The sequence below is a fragment of the Pteronotus mesoamericanus genome, unplaced genomic scaffold (assembly GCF_021234165.1).
Source record: "Pteronotus mesoamericanus isolate MK-2021 breed Mesoamerican mustached bat unplaced genomic scaffold, CSHL_Meso_final contig_44, whole genome shotgun sequence".
Classification (NCBI taxonomy): Eukaryota; Metazoa; Chordata; class Mammalia; order Chiroptera; family Mormoopidae; genus Pteronotus; species Pteronotus mesoamericanus.
Genome location: NW_026555166.1, coordinates 4,833,398 through 4,849,762, shown reverse-complemented (window position 1 = coordinate 4,849,762; position 16,365 = coordinate 4,833,398). Strand labels below are relative to the sequence as shown.

The window sequence follows — 16,365 nt, the reverse complement described above, 5'->3', positions numbered from 1 at the left end:
CATTGTGTTTGGTGGGTTATTTCTCTGCCTGGGTATTTGTGGTAGTGAAATCTACTTTTTTAAAGTATTCACCACTTCACTGTTTAGAAAAAAGTAGAATTCTCTTGTTTTCCAGTAGGTGACACTGAAGTGCAAGTATTTATTTTCTCTTACCTGCCCTGCTGGGGCGTCCAGGATTTCTGTGGTGTGGCGTTGCCTTGGCTGTGGAGAATGCCCTGTGTTTCCCAAGAAGGTGGATGTCCTCTTCACGACTTGGTCGTTTCAGCGATGGTTCACCACTCCCGTGGATTAGAAATAGTAGGCTATGGGTCTTCTGGCCTATATGTTCCTGGTGACATCCTTCTGTAGCCAGAAGCCATAGGCACTACTGCTCTGTCTGAGTTGACCCAGCTTTCTCTAGCAGGCTGTGCCACAATGAATGGGGGAATGGGTGGGTAGAGAGAGGGTTCATGCATCCATAGTTGTGCTCTTCCTCCAAGGTTTAGCTGCACTGAGCATGTTTGAGCATAATTTCAGGAAGCTCTTGTAATTTTTCTTAAGTTCATTAATCTGCTCAAATGTCACTTAAGTAACCCAGTTGTGAAGCCAAGGACTATCCTTCACTAAATCTGCAAAGTTGAATCATTTGCAAAATATTTTCCAATTCTTCACAAAATTCTTTAGTCACCAATGCACTCACTTAAGTCTGGAATAACAAAAACATGGTGTTCCTTCTCATATTTCTTTGTAGAAAGCCACACACAGAAAGTTATGTGGTGGTTTGGATGTTATTAGAGTCAATTTTGATAATATGGCTTACTGCAAAATTAATAACTGCAGAGAAATATTTACTTATTGGAGTTTCTTTGTGAATAAATTAATGTATTATCTGAACCTCAGGATTATCCAAATAAACTCTATATTGAATATACACTTTTAAGAAGTATTTCCATAATATCTCATTTGCCTTGAATATCTCACTCCCAGTAGTATTTTTATGTTCCTCCTCAGAACAAAATTCTTCCAAACATTTCACTTCAGGGATTCCAAATAGTGTTGTTATCTAGCAGACATTAACATCTATGTTCATCAATATGCAATAAGACTTTATTTGTGTGATAAGCCTTTAATAATGTCTTGGATTGTGATAATTTTTGTCATCTAACACGCTGATCTAGCAGTATTATTGATTGGCTTCCTTTGCTTTTCTAGTTCCAAATAGAATGAAACAATCTACATAGTCTAGTAAACTTGCAACTCTGCAATAGTACATCATTTTGACATTAGCTATTAATTGCATGTTTTTGTACTCCAAACTTTTTGGTTAAATAATGATATAAAAACATAATCTTGTTTCATATTTTGTCCTTGCACATGCTTTAAAAAGTGCAATCCTTTTCTGGGTATGGTAGATATCTTTTGGTAAAGTATTGATAGCGCTTGCTTGGCACTACTGATTCATTTGATAACATTTCCATACAAATAAGATATTTAGGCAAAAGAACAAGAATATTATTGTGGTTCCCAAATCAAGTCTGAGATAATTCTAATTATACTGCCTAATTTCTAATCCTTTTAATCACCGTGTTTACCTTATAACTAATTTTCTCTCTCAGCATATTTTTCCATAGGTGTTTATGTAGTAGTATGGCATATCTTTATTTTTTTAATTTTATTTATTTTTTAATTAGAAAGACAGATTATAATGCTAGGTTTGAAAATTATGGAACATGCTTTCATGGCTTCCCTACTTTTGGTGGGTAGTAAAGACATTCTTTGATAGCAAACTCTCCATCTCATGGGAGTCTCATGAACACCACTGTTTCATCTTGACAGGGAGTGGAGCATAGAAATTAAGAGCATAGTTTCAAAAGCCAGACTGTTTTTTTCTTATTGCACAGTCTGGGGCAAGTTACCTAACCATTTTGTGCCTCATCTGCAACACAGAGATAATAATAGTATTTCTCTTATGGTATTATTGTGAGGATTAAGTGATTTATAATATTATATATAAATACTTTGCCTAGAATGTAAATACTAACAAATCATCATCCTTTATGACATGTAAAATGTTATGATTTGCTTTGGTGTCCTCTCACAAAACCTGACTGTCTAGCCTACAGCCTTCCGTTATACCACATGGCTGTTCCTCGATTATAATCACTCTTGTTCAAGGCCTAAGTCCTACAAAAAAAAGAAGTATTTTGTCTTGACCGGTCTTATTTTCTGCTCTCGGTGCTGTCCGTTATCTGTCTAGTCCCTGATCCTTTGCTTAGTGTCTCCTTACTTGCCCTAGACCTGACCAGAGTCACCATATGCTCCCTTGATGGGCAAGATAATCTTCAGCATATAGTTGTATATTTACCAGGCAGACGTTCCAACATACTTAGTTATCTCTTTGAAGTTTATTCTTCAGAAGATTGTTATGCCTAATACATACCACTAAATTAATGCTTTTGAATAAACCTGATAAATGGAACTACTTTCTCATTTAAAAGGACTGTGGAAGATACAAATATTGTGCAACTTCACATTTAATATATTTTATTACACTTAAAAAGGATGTGAAGACATATTTTATCACTACTTTTAAAAGGAGTTTTGTATAACATGTCCTCATCTTGTTGACCCACTATTTACCACTTTTAACTTCCAATTTAGCTGCTTCCAGATGTGTAGTGTCCAGGTCATTGTCTTTGTTTATGAGGTTTTTAATATCAGGAGTTTAGGATAGGGAGGAAAATTTAACATCAACCCTAAAACATGATAACAAATTGTGATTTCAACACTATCTTCTTAAATGAGACTTGGGATATTGGGTTGGCCAAAAAGTTCATTTGGTTTTTTTCCATAAGGTGGCTCTAGTAGCACTTAGTTGTCTTTAACTTCATTTGAAACGATTTTGTTAGATTGTATTGTGATAGCTGCCATATCAGCATGCATTTAAATAAACATCAAAATTAGTGAATTTTTGTGTAGCAATTTTAAAATTGAAGATGGAAGAAGATAAGCAACATGTAACGGCATATTATGCTTTATTTTTTCAAGAAAGGTAAAAACACAACTGAAATGAAAAAAAGATTTGTGTAGTGTACAGAGAAGGTGCTGTGGCCGATTGAGCATGTCAAAAGTGGTTTGCGAAGTTTCGTGCTAGAGATTTGTCACCAGACGATACTCCCCACTCAGGTAGACCAGTTGAAGTTGATAGTGATCAAATTAAGAGATTAACAGAGAATAATCAGCGTTATAGCATGTGGAAGATAGCTAACATGCTCAAAATATCCAAATTGATCAAGTTATTGGTGAAAATGAAAAATGCATCTTTTATTTTATGGAAAAAACTAAATGGAGTTTTTGGCTAACCCAATATTATTAACATGCATCATTACTGTCAGTCCAAATATAAAACATCAACTCAATTCTCCTGGTGGAAGTGCTCATTAGTCTAGGAATACAATTAATTTTACAATTAGACAAAAGCATAGTTTCCAGTCTCATCTTCAACACAGGCATACCTCAGAGATATTGCAGGTTTGGCTTCAGACCAATGCAATAAAATGAATATTGCAATAAAGGGAGTCATACAAATTTTTGGTTTCTCACTGAATGGAACTGATGTTTACACTCTGCTGTAGTCTATTCAGTGTGCATCAGCATTGTTTTACATCAAAGGGCTTTCAACTCCCTATGTTAATCTGCCCATATTAAAAAAAGAAAAGCTATTTCTTTCATCTTTAAAAAAATCTTACTTGAACCCCAATTTTCCTTTCACTTACCTCATTTCTTTTTTTTTCTTTGGCATATGAAAATGAATATGCCCAAACCTAAAACTGTCTTCTTCCCTGATGAATCTATTCCATCCGTCTTCTATGTCTCAGTTAATAGCAACCCTACCCTTTCTCTTGCTCAGGGAAATGAATCATTAAAGTCATCCTGGACTCCTCTCTGATTGTTCACCTTGAATACAGTTCATAGAGACATCCTGTGGCTTGACTTTCCAATTATTTCCAGAATATGACCCGCTTCTCACTACTTCTGGCACTACCTAAATGGTCTTCCTGTTTTAACTCTTGCTCCTTAAAAGTCTATATTCTCTACAGCCAGAGCGGTCCTTTTCAAGATATTAATACTTCTCTGCTTGAAGTCTTTCCATGGTTCTGCATTTTTCTCAGACTAAAAGCTGTCCTTACAATGACTGGCAAGGCCTTGTGTGATCTGTTCCCTACCTCTCATTCACTTGACTGTAGTCACACCAGCCCGCTCTTCGCTTCATGAACATGTCAGGTATGCCCTACCTTGGGATATTTGTATTCCCTTTCCTGCTGTCTGGAATGCTCTTCTTTCCTCTCCTGACCACCACATAATTCACTCTATCTTCTCCTTCAAGTGCCTGTTCAAATGCTAGCTTCTCAATGAGGCCTGTCCTGACCACCCGGTTAATTTATCACCTCCTTCCCCAGAACTCCCAATCCCTTGTTCTCTACTGCTTTTTCTATAATGCCTATCACCTCCTAGCAATCCATATAATTTATTCATGTGTCATATTAATTATTGTCTCCCTCTGCTGAAATGTAAGCTCCATGAGGGCAACAATTTTAATCTGGGTGTTTCACTAATATACCTTAGCACTTAGAATAGTTGCTGCTATTGAGTGGGTATGCAATACATTTTCCTAAATAATTGGATTTTCATAGGCATCTCTGTTCTCTCTATAAATTATTTCTCACTCCTGTTAAACTCTTTTGGACTTACAATAAATTTATCATTTTAATTAAAATGTTTTTCTTCTCCCAATTTGTCCCCAGTAGGAGGTCGTCCTCAGTGTTACATGATTCAATAACTAGTGTAAGGGAGAACAAGGGAATTACTAGAAGGTCCTTTTAGCTTCCGACACAACAGAGAATGGGGAAGGTAGTCCACAGAATGTGGTGGCAAAGTTAAACTATTACCACCTTCAAGGAAAGACTATTTCAACAACTGCTGTCAGTTAAAATGACATGTAAAACAAATAATACATCATATACTTTTTATATATTGCCATCTTTTTTTCTCAGTAACCTCCAAATTAGCCAAAATATTGATTAAGTACTGATTAAAAATAGACAGAATTACATAATATAAACAGAGAAACACACCAGTGCTTCATAAATAGATGTCTATAAAGAAAAAAATAAATAAAATTACTGTGATTAAGATTCATTTATCATTAGATGATAACCAAAATTATATTTTATCATATTTATCATTGCTATCCAATCCGTTATGGGTAACATTTGCAATCTCATGTGTAATTTTTAATGTTAATAAATTGTTCATAAAAGAGCACTTACTTCAGATTATATGTGTCATATTCAATGGAAGACCTGGGCACTGCAGGAATCATATAAAGAAATCCAATGTGTTCATTTTCACGTATTATTTGAATGATTTGCAAGGGATTACGAATGTTGGCTTTAACAACGTCTTCCCGGTCATGGAAAATGTACTTAGGGTAGGTTGAGAAGCTAGTCCTGTAGAGACCTCTTCTTCCAATACTGGTATGTGGCTGTTTAGGAGGTGAGGGAGAGAATACCTCAGCAGAAGGCTGATGGATCTAAATAAAGCCAAAAAAGGTGAAAAGATTAAGCAAAAAATAAACTCATAGACACAGAAACAGAAAAATGATTATTTGCAAAAAAAAAAAAAAAAGCTTTAAAGTGACAAAATATTAACCTCAAGTACCAATTATTATACTGCCTGAGATGTCCAGGGCTCAAAGGCAAGCATTTTGGACCTGAAAAGTTTCAAACAGTTGTCACACTGTGATAGCACTCCTCGGTTCTCCCTATCCAGATATCTGTTCCCTTTCCACAGAACAGCCCAGCATCAGCTCCTCATGCCTTTTCCTTTCCTGTAACTCAAAGTTCATTACATCAAAATACTACCAGCTCTCTGGTGTTCATGGGAGCCCATCCCTCTCCCTGCTCAGATGGGCTGCATTTACCCTCACTGCCATCTCTCCCCTCAACTTCCTCACCTTGTCTGACCACCTGATGCTTTCAAGTGACTGAAATCTTATATAGCTATAATCATAACTCACAATAAACTATAGTTCTTTTGTGAACGTGAGGGGTAGTTACACTGAGTATTGGGGATCATTATGTAATAGCCTCTTAATTACCAGTTCCGGAGACCAGTGCTTCTTACATTTCAATGTGTATGTGAATCACCTGGGTGTCATGTTAAAATGTAGTTTCTGTCAGTCAGTCTGGGATGAAGCCTAAGATTCTACATCTCTAACCTGCTCCCAAGAGATGCAGATGCTGTCTCGTGAACTATACTTGGAGCACCAAGGCTAAGTACATAGGATACTCATGCCCTTGAGCTTTGAGCTTTCCCCTGGCTTCCACCGTCCGCACTCTCAGTGCCACTCACACTCCTTTGTTCCTCTGCAGCAAACTTTGGGGCAGCCTCACCCACATCCTCTCCTCCTATTGAGGAGGTTGATAACCACGTCTGAGGAAATTCGACACTCAATTCCAGGAGTCACCACCTTGTCTCTCTGACAGTACAAAGGTAACTGGCTTTAAGATGAAAGAATCACCATTGCAGAACTTTGTTGAATAATTGATGTAAATACATATATGATCCTTTTATGGCCTGTTAGCATAGCTAACAGAGGCTGCTATTTCTACAAGAGATTTATTATCATAAGCTCTGTGGAACAACTTCCCCAGAAAGTTTGTATTTACAGGGATCATAATTCTCTGTCTTTAATTCAATATACATGTTGAATAGAAGTTTGAGAATAGAATTCTGGAAAGCTCAGAGCTGAAGGAAACACATCTTTGAAGTAAAAAAATAAAAAGTTCCTTTTTCACTTATTGGTCAGAGATAGTGACAGCAGCACTGTTTTACTGAGTAAAAGAATAAACACAACCAGATACCCAAAACCAGAGACAATACATATTGCTTGTTCCACTGTTTCAAAAGGGCAATAGTCAACTTTAATATTTTTATGAGATAATAGTATTAATATTTTAATAAAAATGCATTTATTTTTGTTATTATTTCCTTTGAAAAGTTTTTCTGCATCCCAAATGAAATATTCCATTAACAATAGGCCTGCACATTTTTGTCTGAGTACAGTTTCTAATTACAGGCATACCTCAAAGATATTGTTGTGTCAGGTACAGATCACCATAATAAAGTATTTATTGTAATAAATTGAACTATAATGTTTTGGCTGGGGAAGGATTTTGCCTTCCCTTTGTAAATAATGCAACCCCCAGCCCTGGGTAGTGTGGCTGAGTTGGTTGGGTATCATCCTGCAAAGCAAATAGTTGTTGGTTCAATTCCCGGTCAAGGCACATGCTTGGGTTGCAGGCCTGGTCCCCAGGCTGGGGCAAGATTGAGAGGTAACTGATCAATGTTTCTCTCTCACATCAATACTTCTCTCCCTTCCCCTCTCTCTAAAAAATAAATAAAATCATTTTAAAAAATGCAATACCTGTGAAATGCAATAAAACAAAGGGCAATAAAAACTGAGATATACCTGTATATAACTCAGTGGGAAGATGTGACTCAATTTAAGTAGACAATAAATTCAGATTTTTCAGGGGTAGGAGGATGGAATAAAGGAAAAAATAAGGTGTAGAACACATTCTGTGATGGATGCCCAGCCCAGTTTGATAAATCTATCTTCTTTAATCACCAGAAGCAAACCCTCCAACTTATCCCTCCCTCTCCTCCCTCCCTCCCTCCCTCCCCGCACTCCCTCCCTCCCTTCTTCCATCCCTCCTTTCCTTCTTATTCCTCAGGAAATCCTCATTGTTGCATTTCCATTCTAAACTCATCCTGAGAAATCAATACCACCACTCCCTCCACCAAGTGACACTCTTCTCAAAATAAATACTCTTCTTTTATACAGCATATCCTCTTTCTTTCACATTTCCCTTCAACCTCTAACTATACTTAATTCTTCTCATAGTTACAGCTACAATCAAGTATAAGCCACACCAACATTCCTTTCCTTCTTCCTCCCTTCATTTCAGTTACCACACAATTTCTTTCCTGTTCTTTTTTCCTCTTTTTTAAGATTTTATTTATTTATCTTTAGACAGCAGGGAAGGGAGAGAGGAAGGGAGAAAGAGAGAGAGAGAAACTTCAATGTGTGGTTACCTCTCACACACCCTGCACCGAGGAATGTGGCCTGCAACCCAGGCATGTGCCCTGACTGGGAATCAAACCAGCAACCCTTTGGTTCACAGGTCGGGGCTCAGTCCACTGAGCCACACCAGTCAGAGCCCTCTCCTGTTCTTTAAATGTAAGCTCTTGAAGCCCACTTTATATTAAATGAATTAATTTATAGGCAAACATATCTTTCCTGGCCCTATTTAAGATAGCTCATTCGCTCTACTTCACAGAAACCAAATTAACTGAAGCTATACAATTGTATTCAACCATGTGATATCATTCTCTCAGTATAATCTCACCCAAACCCGCAGTGAGCTTCTTTCCGTCTGGCTTCTCAAGCCCCCAACTTTCCCACCTTTTCTGCCTCATTAACTTCCACTCATTCCTCAAAGCTTAGTGCAATTCCCTAGGGTAGCTATTCCTCCACTGACCGTACCCCTGGACACTAGATTAAAGTATTCCTTCTATACAGTTCTCCATCATTTTATACATTAAATGACCAATGAGAGCTCTTATCACACTTTGAGTGTTCACCTGTCTATCTGCCCACCTCCAGATTCTAAAATCCTTGAAGGCAGGATTTGTCCCCAACTCTTTATTTTTGGCACTCTAGCCCAATGCCTAAAAGACAATTAGCACTGAAATGTTTAACAAATGTCGAAGGATCTCTCAATAAAAAGCTCAGAAAAATCTTGGCTCTATTGGTATTTTTATTGTAAGTATCCTCCACACTTTCTACCACCCATTTCTGTTTCTTCCCTTAATTACCCACAGGTATTTATATAAAGCAATACTCCGGCGATTCCTTCCTAGAGCTTATTCACTTATTGCTTACAAGGCAACTTCGCCACTCTGCCACTCTCACCAGTTACTAAAGTTATCTATCTAGCTCAGTTTCTATTTTATTGCCTTTTATCAAGGTCTTCTAAGATCACCCTTTTTGGTAATAATGATGAAAATTTTGTAAAAGCTAAAACACTATTATTATATGTTCCTTTAACATGCAAGAGAAGATCAGAAGACACCGTACAGATGCAGAGAGTTTCCTTTATTATTTTCCTGTACCGCCCAAATTTTCCTTAAATAGGAAGACCTAAGAAATATTATATTTCCCAAATCCTTTACATGGCCTGACAGAAAAAGATGTTGCCACTATTCTTATGCAATAAAAGCATGTTTGCAACTAAAATTAAATGAAAATAACCAAATAAGTACTTTAAATACTATACCTGTTTTTTTTTCAAAGCATCTTTATGCTGAAGAAACTGAACTGGTAATTTGGTAGAACTTTCTTCAATGCTTCCTGGTGGTTTTATGATTCCAGAACTTATCAACTGAAATCGATTCTGTTCATGTATGTATTCTGGCCTCTTATGATCTTGGTAGACTTTTAGCACTGGCTTTGGGAATAAACAGACATGTTAGTCTTTTTATTATTAATGTGAACTTGTCTTATTCTTCACTACATTTGGACAGGGATAGCCCTGTTGGAAATTGATTTCCTCCTGGGACTAATTTCCTAGCCAAACCACAGTCATTGTACCTGTAACCACCATTGTCTGTCAACAGACTATTGCTTGACTAGATTTTCTAGTTGGTTTCCATTAATTCTGTATTTTAAATACCAACAAATTCCTCTAGTTATAACAGAAATGGCTCAGGAGCATGAGGTCATAGACCCAGTAATTATCCATTACAAATCCCCACGATTCATTATAACAGCTACTGTGGGAAGAAGCATACAATCCTCCAACCCTACCCAAAACTCATTAATCACTTCCCTTAGCCATAAATGATTGAAAAAAACAAAAACAAACTAAAAAAGACCCCCACTATGGTAGCTTTATCTTAGCCCAATCTAATTTAAAATTAAGGCAGTAAAAATTCATCGTTTAACGTGAAAACTAAATTTAAAAATTCACTATACTGACTTTAAGTTTGCAAGCATTATGATTTTAGCACGATAGCTAACTTATGTATGGGAGTGAGAAAAGAAAAAAGCTTGAGAGTAAATAGCTGTTAAGTTTATATTTGATTTTGGATAAAAATCCCTGTTGAGTCACTCACTGAAGAAAAGACAAGACTAGCTGGTGCTACAGTTATGAGAGTAGGAGGAAATATCTCAGCTATATAACAATGTGGAAAAAAAATACAGACCAGAACCACTAGTTAAGAAGGGAAAACAGGGCCCTGGCTGGTGTGGCTCACTGGTTTGGGCACTGGTCTGAGAACTGAAAGGCCACCAGTTCGATTCCCAGTCAGGGCACATGCCTGGGTTGTGGGCCAGGTCCCTTGTTGGGGTCATGCAAGAGCAACTGCTTGATTGATTCTGTTGCACATCAATGTTTCTCTCCCTCTCTTTCTCTTCCCCTTCCCCTCTCTCTAGGAATGAATAAATAAAATCTTTTTTTAAAAAGAAGGGGAAGTGGGGGTCCAAGATGGAGATGTAGGAAGACCCTGAACTCACCTCCCACAGACACATTGAATAATATACACTTACATATATAGCAACTCCTTCTGAGAAACAACTGAGGATGATTGAATAGCTTCTGCACATTAAATGAGAGACGGACCACGTAGAGAAGGGGAGAAGAGATGCAGTAACCTTAGGAATCTTACCCCAGTGGGGCAACCTGCAGTAAGGAGGGGTATCACTGACGAGCCCATTGTGCAGAGTTACCTGCCCTGGGGCACAGCAATAAAACAATGTTTTAAAGCGCACCTAGATTGTACATGAAAAAACAAAAACTACTAATCGTAAGACACCTGCCAAATGGGTAGGGAACTGCAGGAACTCTCTAGAACCTGAAGAGCCAGCAAGTGCCATTGCTTATATCCTCCTTCAACCCACATAGCATGGGTGGGAACTTAGTCCAAGTGCTTGGTACAGCCTGCAATGCTGTCACACCAGGCTCTGAGCCACCTCATCTAGTGACTACTCCAGACTCAGCTAGCTGGCCTAACAGGGTGCCCCTAAAGCCACCAGGCCTGGGCCACTTTCCTCATGCTTGTTCCAGACCTGGCCAGCTGGTCTACCTGAAGGGCCCCAGCGCTTCATGCCCTGGCCAGTTCGGTCATGCCTGCCCCAGTTTTGGCTAGCCAGCCCCCCAGGACACCCCTGGCACTGCATGGGCCCACCTAGGCTCCAGCGGCCTGCCAAAGCTACCTAGCACATGCGGCCTCCATGGAGGTCACTCTTATGCAGGCCACTTCTTCAGGGTAGAGGGAGCTGTTTGGTTTCATCAAACGCAGAAAGTCAAACAAAATGAGGAAACAAAGGACTATGTTCCAAATGAAAGAATAAGAAAAAAAAAAATCCCTAATGATATAAATGTAAGTAATTTTTCTGATAAAAAATTAAAAATTTTAATGGCTGAGTATTTTACCATTGGATATATTGATATATATTCTTATACCTTCTCTATGCAATCATTCTCTTAGGTTGTTTCTATGTCTTAGATATTTTACATAATGCTGCAATGAACATAGGAGTCCATATATCTTTACAAATTAGTGTTTTTATATTTTCCAGTTAAATTCTCAGAAGATGAATTATTGAGCATATGGCAGTGTTTATTATGTAGTTTTCTTCATATTTAAGATGTTATTTTGCTTATTAAAATTTGAATTAATTCCTAGGTTAATATTTTTACATAAAATAACATTATAATATAAATAACAAATCATTACTATGGGTATTCAAGAATGTTTTTCTTCAAAAGGAATCAGTACTCAAGTTTGAGAAACAATGAAATATGGGTTAATATCCATAATATGTATATTTTTAAATTTTTTTTTAATTTATTTTTTTTAGAGAAGGGGAAGGGAGGGAGAAAGAGAGGGAAAGAAACATCAATGTGTGAGGGATACATGGTTGCCTCTTGCATGCCCCCAACTGGATACCTGGCCCACAAACCAGCGATATGCCCTGACTGGGAATTGAACCGGTGACCTTTTGGTTTGCAGGCCAGTACTCAATCCACTGAGCCACATCAGCCAGGGCATAATATATATTTTTTAAAACCTCAAAAATTGATAGGAAAAGGCAAACAATCTAAAGTGGACAAAGGTTATTTATGAACAAAATCCACAAAATAAGTAACAAACATGCCAATGAATAAATGAAAATATACTTTACTAATAAGATGAAAATTACAACAATATGATGCCATTTTAACCTATCAGTCTAGCAGAAATTTAAAAAACTGAAAGTATAAGATTTGGCAAAGATGTGGGTAAACAGGCCCTCTCATACACTATAGGTGGGAATGTAAACTGGTTAAACCTTAGAGTGCAGTTGGGTAGTATTTTTCAAAGTTAAAAAGGTACACATTTTATTTATGGCTTATAAAAATGCCACTTCTAGGAATCCATCTTTAAATGTACAAATGAAAAGCCATTCATCACAACATTGTCTGAAACAGCAAAATAATAACAACAAAAAAAAAAAAGCAAAAAACCTAAACTCCCACCAATAGGAGGCAAGTTGATGGATACTATATTATGGTACATTATACAACAAAATACAATGCAGCTTTTAGAAAAGATACCTCTGAATGTGTGCATTGGAAGAATTTCTACATAATTATGTGAAAAAAGCACTTTGTCAGTATGTACTGCATAATCTTACTTTAAAGCCACAAACGTTTATATACACACTCACATATATACTTATATATTTGAATAAACTTTCAAGCAGCCTGAAGGGCAACTTCCAACAATAGTAGTTAATGTCAGAGTGGAAGTGAGAATTTTCACTTTTTGCTTTATGCACTTTCAATTTTACATGATTTATAATTATCCAAGGCATAAATGGGTTCTTAAAATTAAGTATTTTCAGACATGCACAAAATTAGGACATCAGGCATTTAAAAATAATAAAATTATATTGCCACTACAGGCATTCTCATTCTACTGTGCTCTGCTTTATTGTGCTCTGCAGATAATGCCTTTTCTACATATTAAAGGTTTGTGGCAACCCTGCATTGAGCAAGGGTATTTTTCCAACAGGCTCAGATGATAGCATTTTTTAGCAATAAAGTATTTTTTAATTAAGGTATGTACATTGTTTTTAGACACAATCCTATTGCACACTTAATAGACAACAGTATCATGTAAACAACTTTTATATGCACTGGGAAAGTAAAAATTTGTGTGACTCACTTTATTGCAATATTCAGTTTATAGCAGTGGTCTGGAACTGAACTCTCAATATCTGTGAGAGAATATATATATTCTCTTACTAAAGTCCCCAGTAGTAAATGGTATACTAATGTCCAAAAGAGTCTTACAACCTACATAGTTACATATTGTATTGTATATAATCCTAGAGATTTATCCACTAGCAAATTTAGTTCATTACCATATCCCTTGTACCTCAAACTGCTTAGAACTCAATATTTTAAAAATAACAGTGTTTACAACTTCATAAATGTTTTAACTTTTATGTTTTTATTTCTTTTTGTTAAGAGTCTAGAAATACTCCATTCCTCCAAAGCAATTTTGCAACTTCCTCTGTAGCCGAAAGTGGCTAAGATGCTGGTTTTTTGAACTTACCAGAGGCTCTAGTTTTATAGGCTGCTGTCGTTTTCTTGTCCTTTCCTGGGCTTTTGTGGGTTGCCTAAACATCAGGAATTGTGTATCAGCTGCATTTTCTGTGGGTGTTATAAAACTTAGTCTTCCCTTTGCTCTTATACTATTCAGTTTTGTAAGCATAGGATTTTCCTCCTGCTCTTCAATACTTTTTAGGTCGAAGTCAGTCTCTGAGGTGTGAAAAGCCATCCTCACTCCTGTAAGTGTTGGATCAGGAAAAGACAAATGAAAGGTGGAACAGCAGGGCTGGGGAAGTTAGGCTAGTGGAGGGGACTTACAAACTAGGGAGAGCCGAATTTGCCTAACCTCGAAGAAAAGCCATCGAAGTTACCCCATTCTTTCCAAACTGAGGACTTGAACCACAAGAATAAAAATTAGGAACTGTGCCTGGCCTTCAGAAAGCCCAGTAGCTGGGGTGAAATGCAGGAATTTGCATTTCTAACAAGTTCTTGGGTGATGCTGATGCCACCAAGTTGGGGACCATACTGATCTAGAATGGAAGTATGAAGAGAAAGGCAGTTAGCATTGAGATCAATGTTTCTCACATTTGATATGCAAAATATCTCCTGGGAGGTTTGTTCAAAATGCTGGTAATTCTAGTACAAGCAATTTGAGAAATACCACCTAGGTGCTCATGAAGAAGCCAAACAAAGGAAAAACAGAATTGAGAGCTAAATCCTAAAACAGTGCTTCTGGAATTTTTATGTGCATGACAGTAACTTAAGGAGTGTGTTAAAATGAAGGTTCTGATTCATACACATTGAATAGCAAGGTCCTAGAACACTGGAATTGAGCACTTTGTGGTGGAATTGCATCCTCCTTACCACTCACAATCCCAACCCACCAGATGAACAAATACTTCTTTTTAAAAACGGCATTATAGCACATGAGGTCTTCAACCAGGAGTCAGCTGGACTAGCTTTTAGTCTAGATCTGCACTGGCCAATCAAAACATGGTGCAAAAAGCAAGCAATGGGCAGCCCTAAATGAAGCCAAGACGGAGACGCTCTCTCCAGGGAAGGCAAGATGCGGGTCATGGATGAAGACATCACTGTAGAATCCGGTAATGGCTCATTGGATCGGACCACGTCCAAAGCCCTTCGCTGGGCAGCTCAAGATTTGAGTGCAGCATCTGTGGAACGTGATTCCAACTTCTGTGCTAAGATTAAGAACTTCATTGCCTTCGTATACTGACTTCCTTTACTACCAGATGTACAAGGAACTCTGGCCAGAGGTGTGCACACCTGAATTCAGACTAGCCACATGATGAAAAGCCAGGTCTAGATCTGACCACTCAGTGTGAAATCTCGGACAAGTCTTTGCTATCTCTGTTTCTCACTTTCCACCTCCTCTAAAATGATAGGTAGGTAGTGGAGTATCAGTGAAATGCCTTCCCATTGACTTTCTCCGCCCATCTGAGTCTTTCCTTACGGGCTCCGAAAGCCACGCTGTCTTTGGCCTAGGAGTCAGAGCCCAGCCCCAGTTTGATTCCTCCAGACTTACCAAGTCCGACTACAGCAGTTGCCACAGCCGCCTACGGTCTACAGAGCCAGAGCAACCGGGGCTGGGAGTAGAAAGCAGGCTGTACCCGGGAATGTTTCCCGTTGCCTAGCAGCCAGCAGCGCCCCCCGCCCCCGCCCCCGCCCCCCGCTACCGATGCGCGCTGTGCCTGTGCGCAACCCAGCACCCCGGCAACGCTCCAGCAGACGGCGGCTCCAGCGTTAGGGGCGCTCTGGCCAGTCTAGCCAATCAATGTTTCTGAAACATTTCCTACGTCGCTAGCTGGGGGAGAGGCCGCACTCCACCCGCCCGTTGCCCCCTCCGAGCTGGGAACTGAGCACTGCCCGGCAGGTAGGCAGAGCGGCGGAAAGAGGTGGTTTGTTCTGTTCCTTCACTTACCAAACCACCCCCGTTCCTTGTCCCACCCTCCTCCTTGAAGAATCTTTTCTCCGTGTCCTCCTCTAGAGGCTTAAGACTGACTTGACGTTCGCGTTAATCTAACTTTCTCTGGTTAGAAGAATCGAGAAACTCTAGAAAGAGGTCAGTTGTGTGGACAGGCGGATCCCATTCTCAAAGGGAGCGACGGTCCTGCTTCTCCACCCCACTCACCCCTCCTCGCGGGAGTGTCCCGAGGTTCAAGGAACGCGGGCTCTTCTTCTCCTCAAACTCTACCCTCTTTTTTCAGCTAGCGTTTTTTCCACTCGGGAGGTAATCCAGTATCAGACATAGCACGAGCCCATTTTACTGAGCCCCCATCCTATTTACCAAAGCAGACGCTGGATCTTGTTCTGGCATTTAAGGCCCTGCAAGACTCCTGCTAATGCGGTACGGAGGCGGGCTCCACGGGAGCCCAGCACACGTCGGGTCGCTTAAGGAAGTTGCCTTATCGCAGTAAGCGGTCAGGGGGTGAGCCCTTTCATCTGCCCTGAGGAAGTGCTACACCTAAGGACAGAGCCCTGGTGTTTAACCGCCCGCCCAAGACGACACAATCACAGCTGGAACTCACTATTTTCTTTTGAGATTTTTGGTCCTCCCTCCACCTCGCTTTTTTAACCTCGATATTGTTTCTTACCTTGAATGCCAAGCCCTATATGAAGTGCTTCACCTATCATACATACA

The 16,365-nt window shown here is 38.9% G+C and overlaps 1 protein-coding gene across 1 annotated transcript in view; it reads right to left on the bottom strand.

Annotated features, from left to right (window-relative positions):
* The window catches only part of DNAH6 (dynein axonemal heavy chain 6), a 273,527-nt gene extending 259,592 nt beyond the window's left edge, over positions 1 to 13,935 (bottom strand). The window contains exons 1-3 of the mRNA XM_054577633.1: positions 13,711 to 13,935; positions 9,384 to 9,554; positions 5,310 to 5,572 (exon numbers count right to left, since the gene is read on the bottom strand). Coding sequence (XP_054433608.1) covers positions 5,310 to 5,572; positions 9,384 to 9,554; positions 13,711 to 13,935 — 659 coding nt within the window. The remainder of the gene's footprint in view (positions 1 to 5,309; positions 5,573 to 9,383; positions 9,555 to 13,710) is intronic.
* Between the last annotated feature and the right edge of the window lie 2,430 nt (positions 13,936 to 16,365).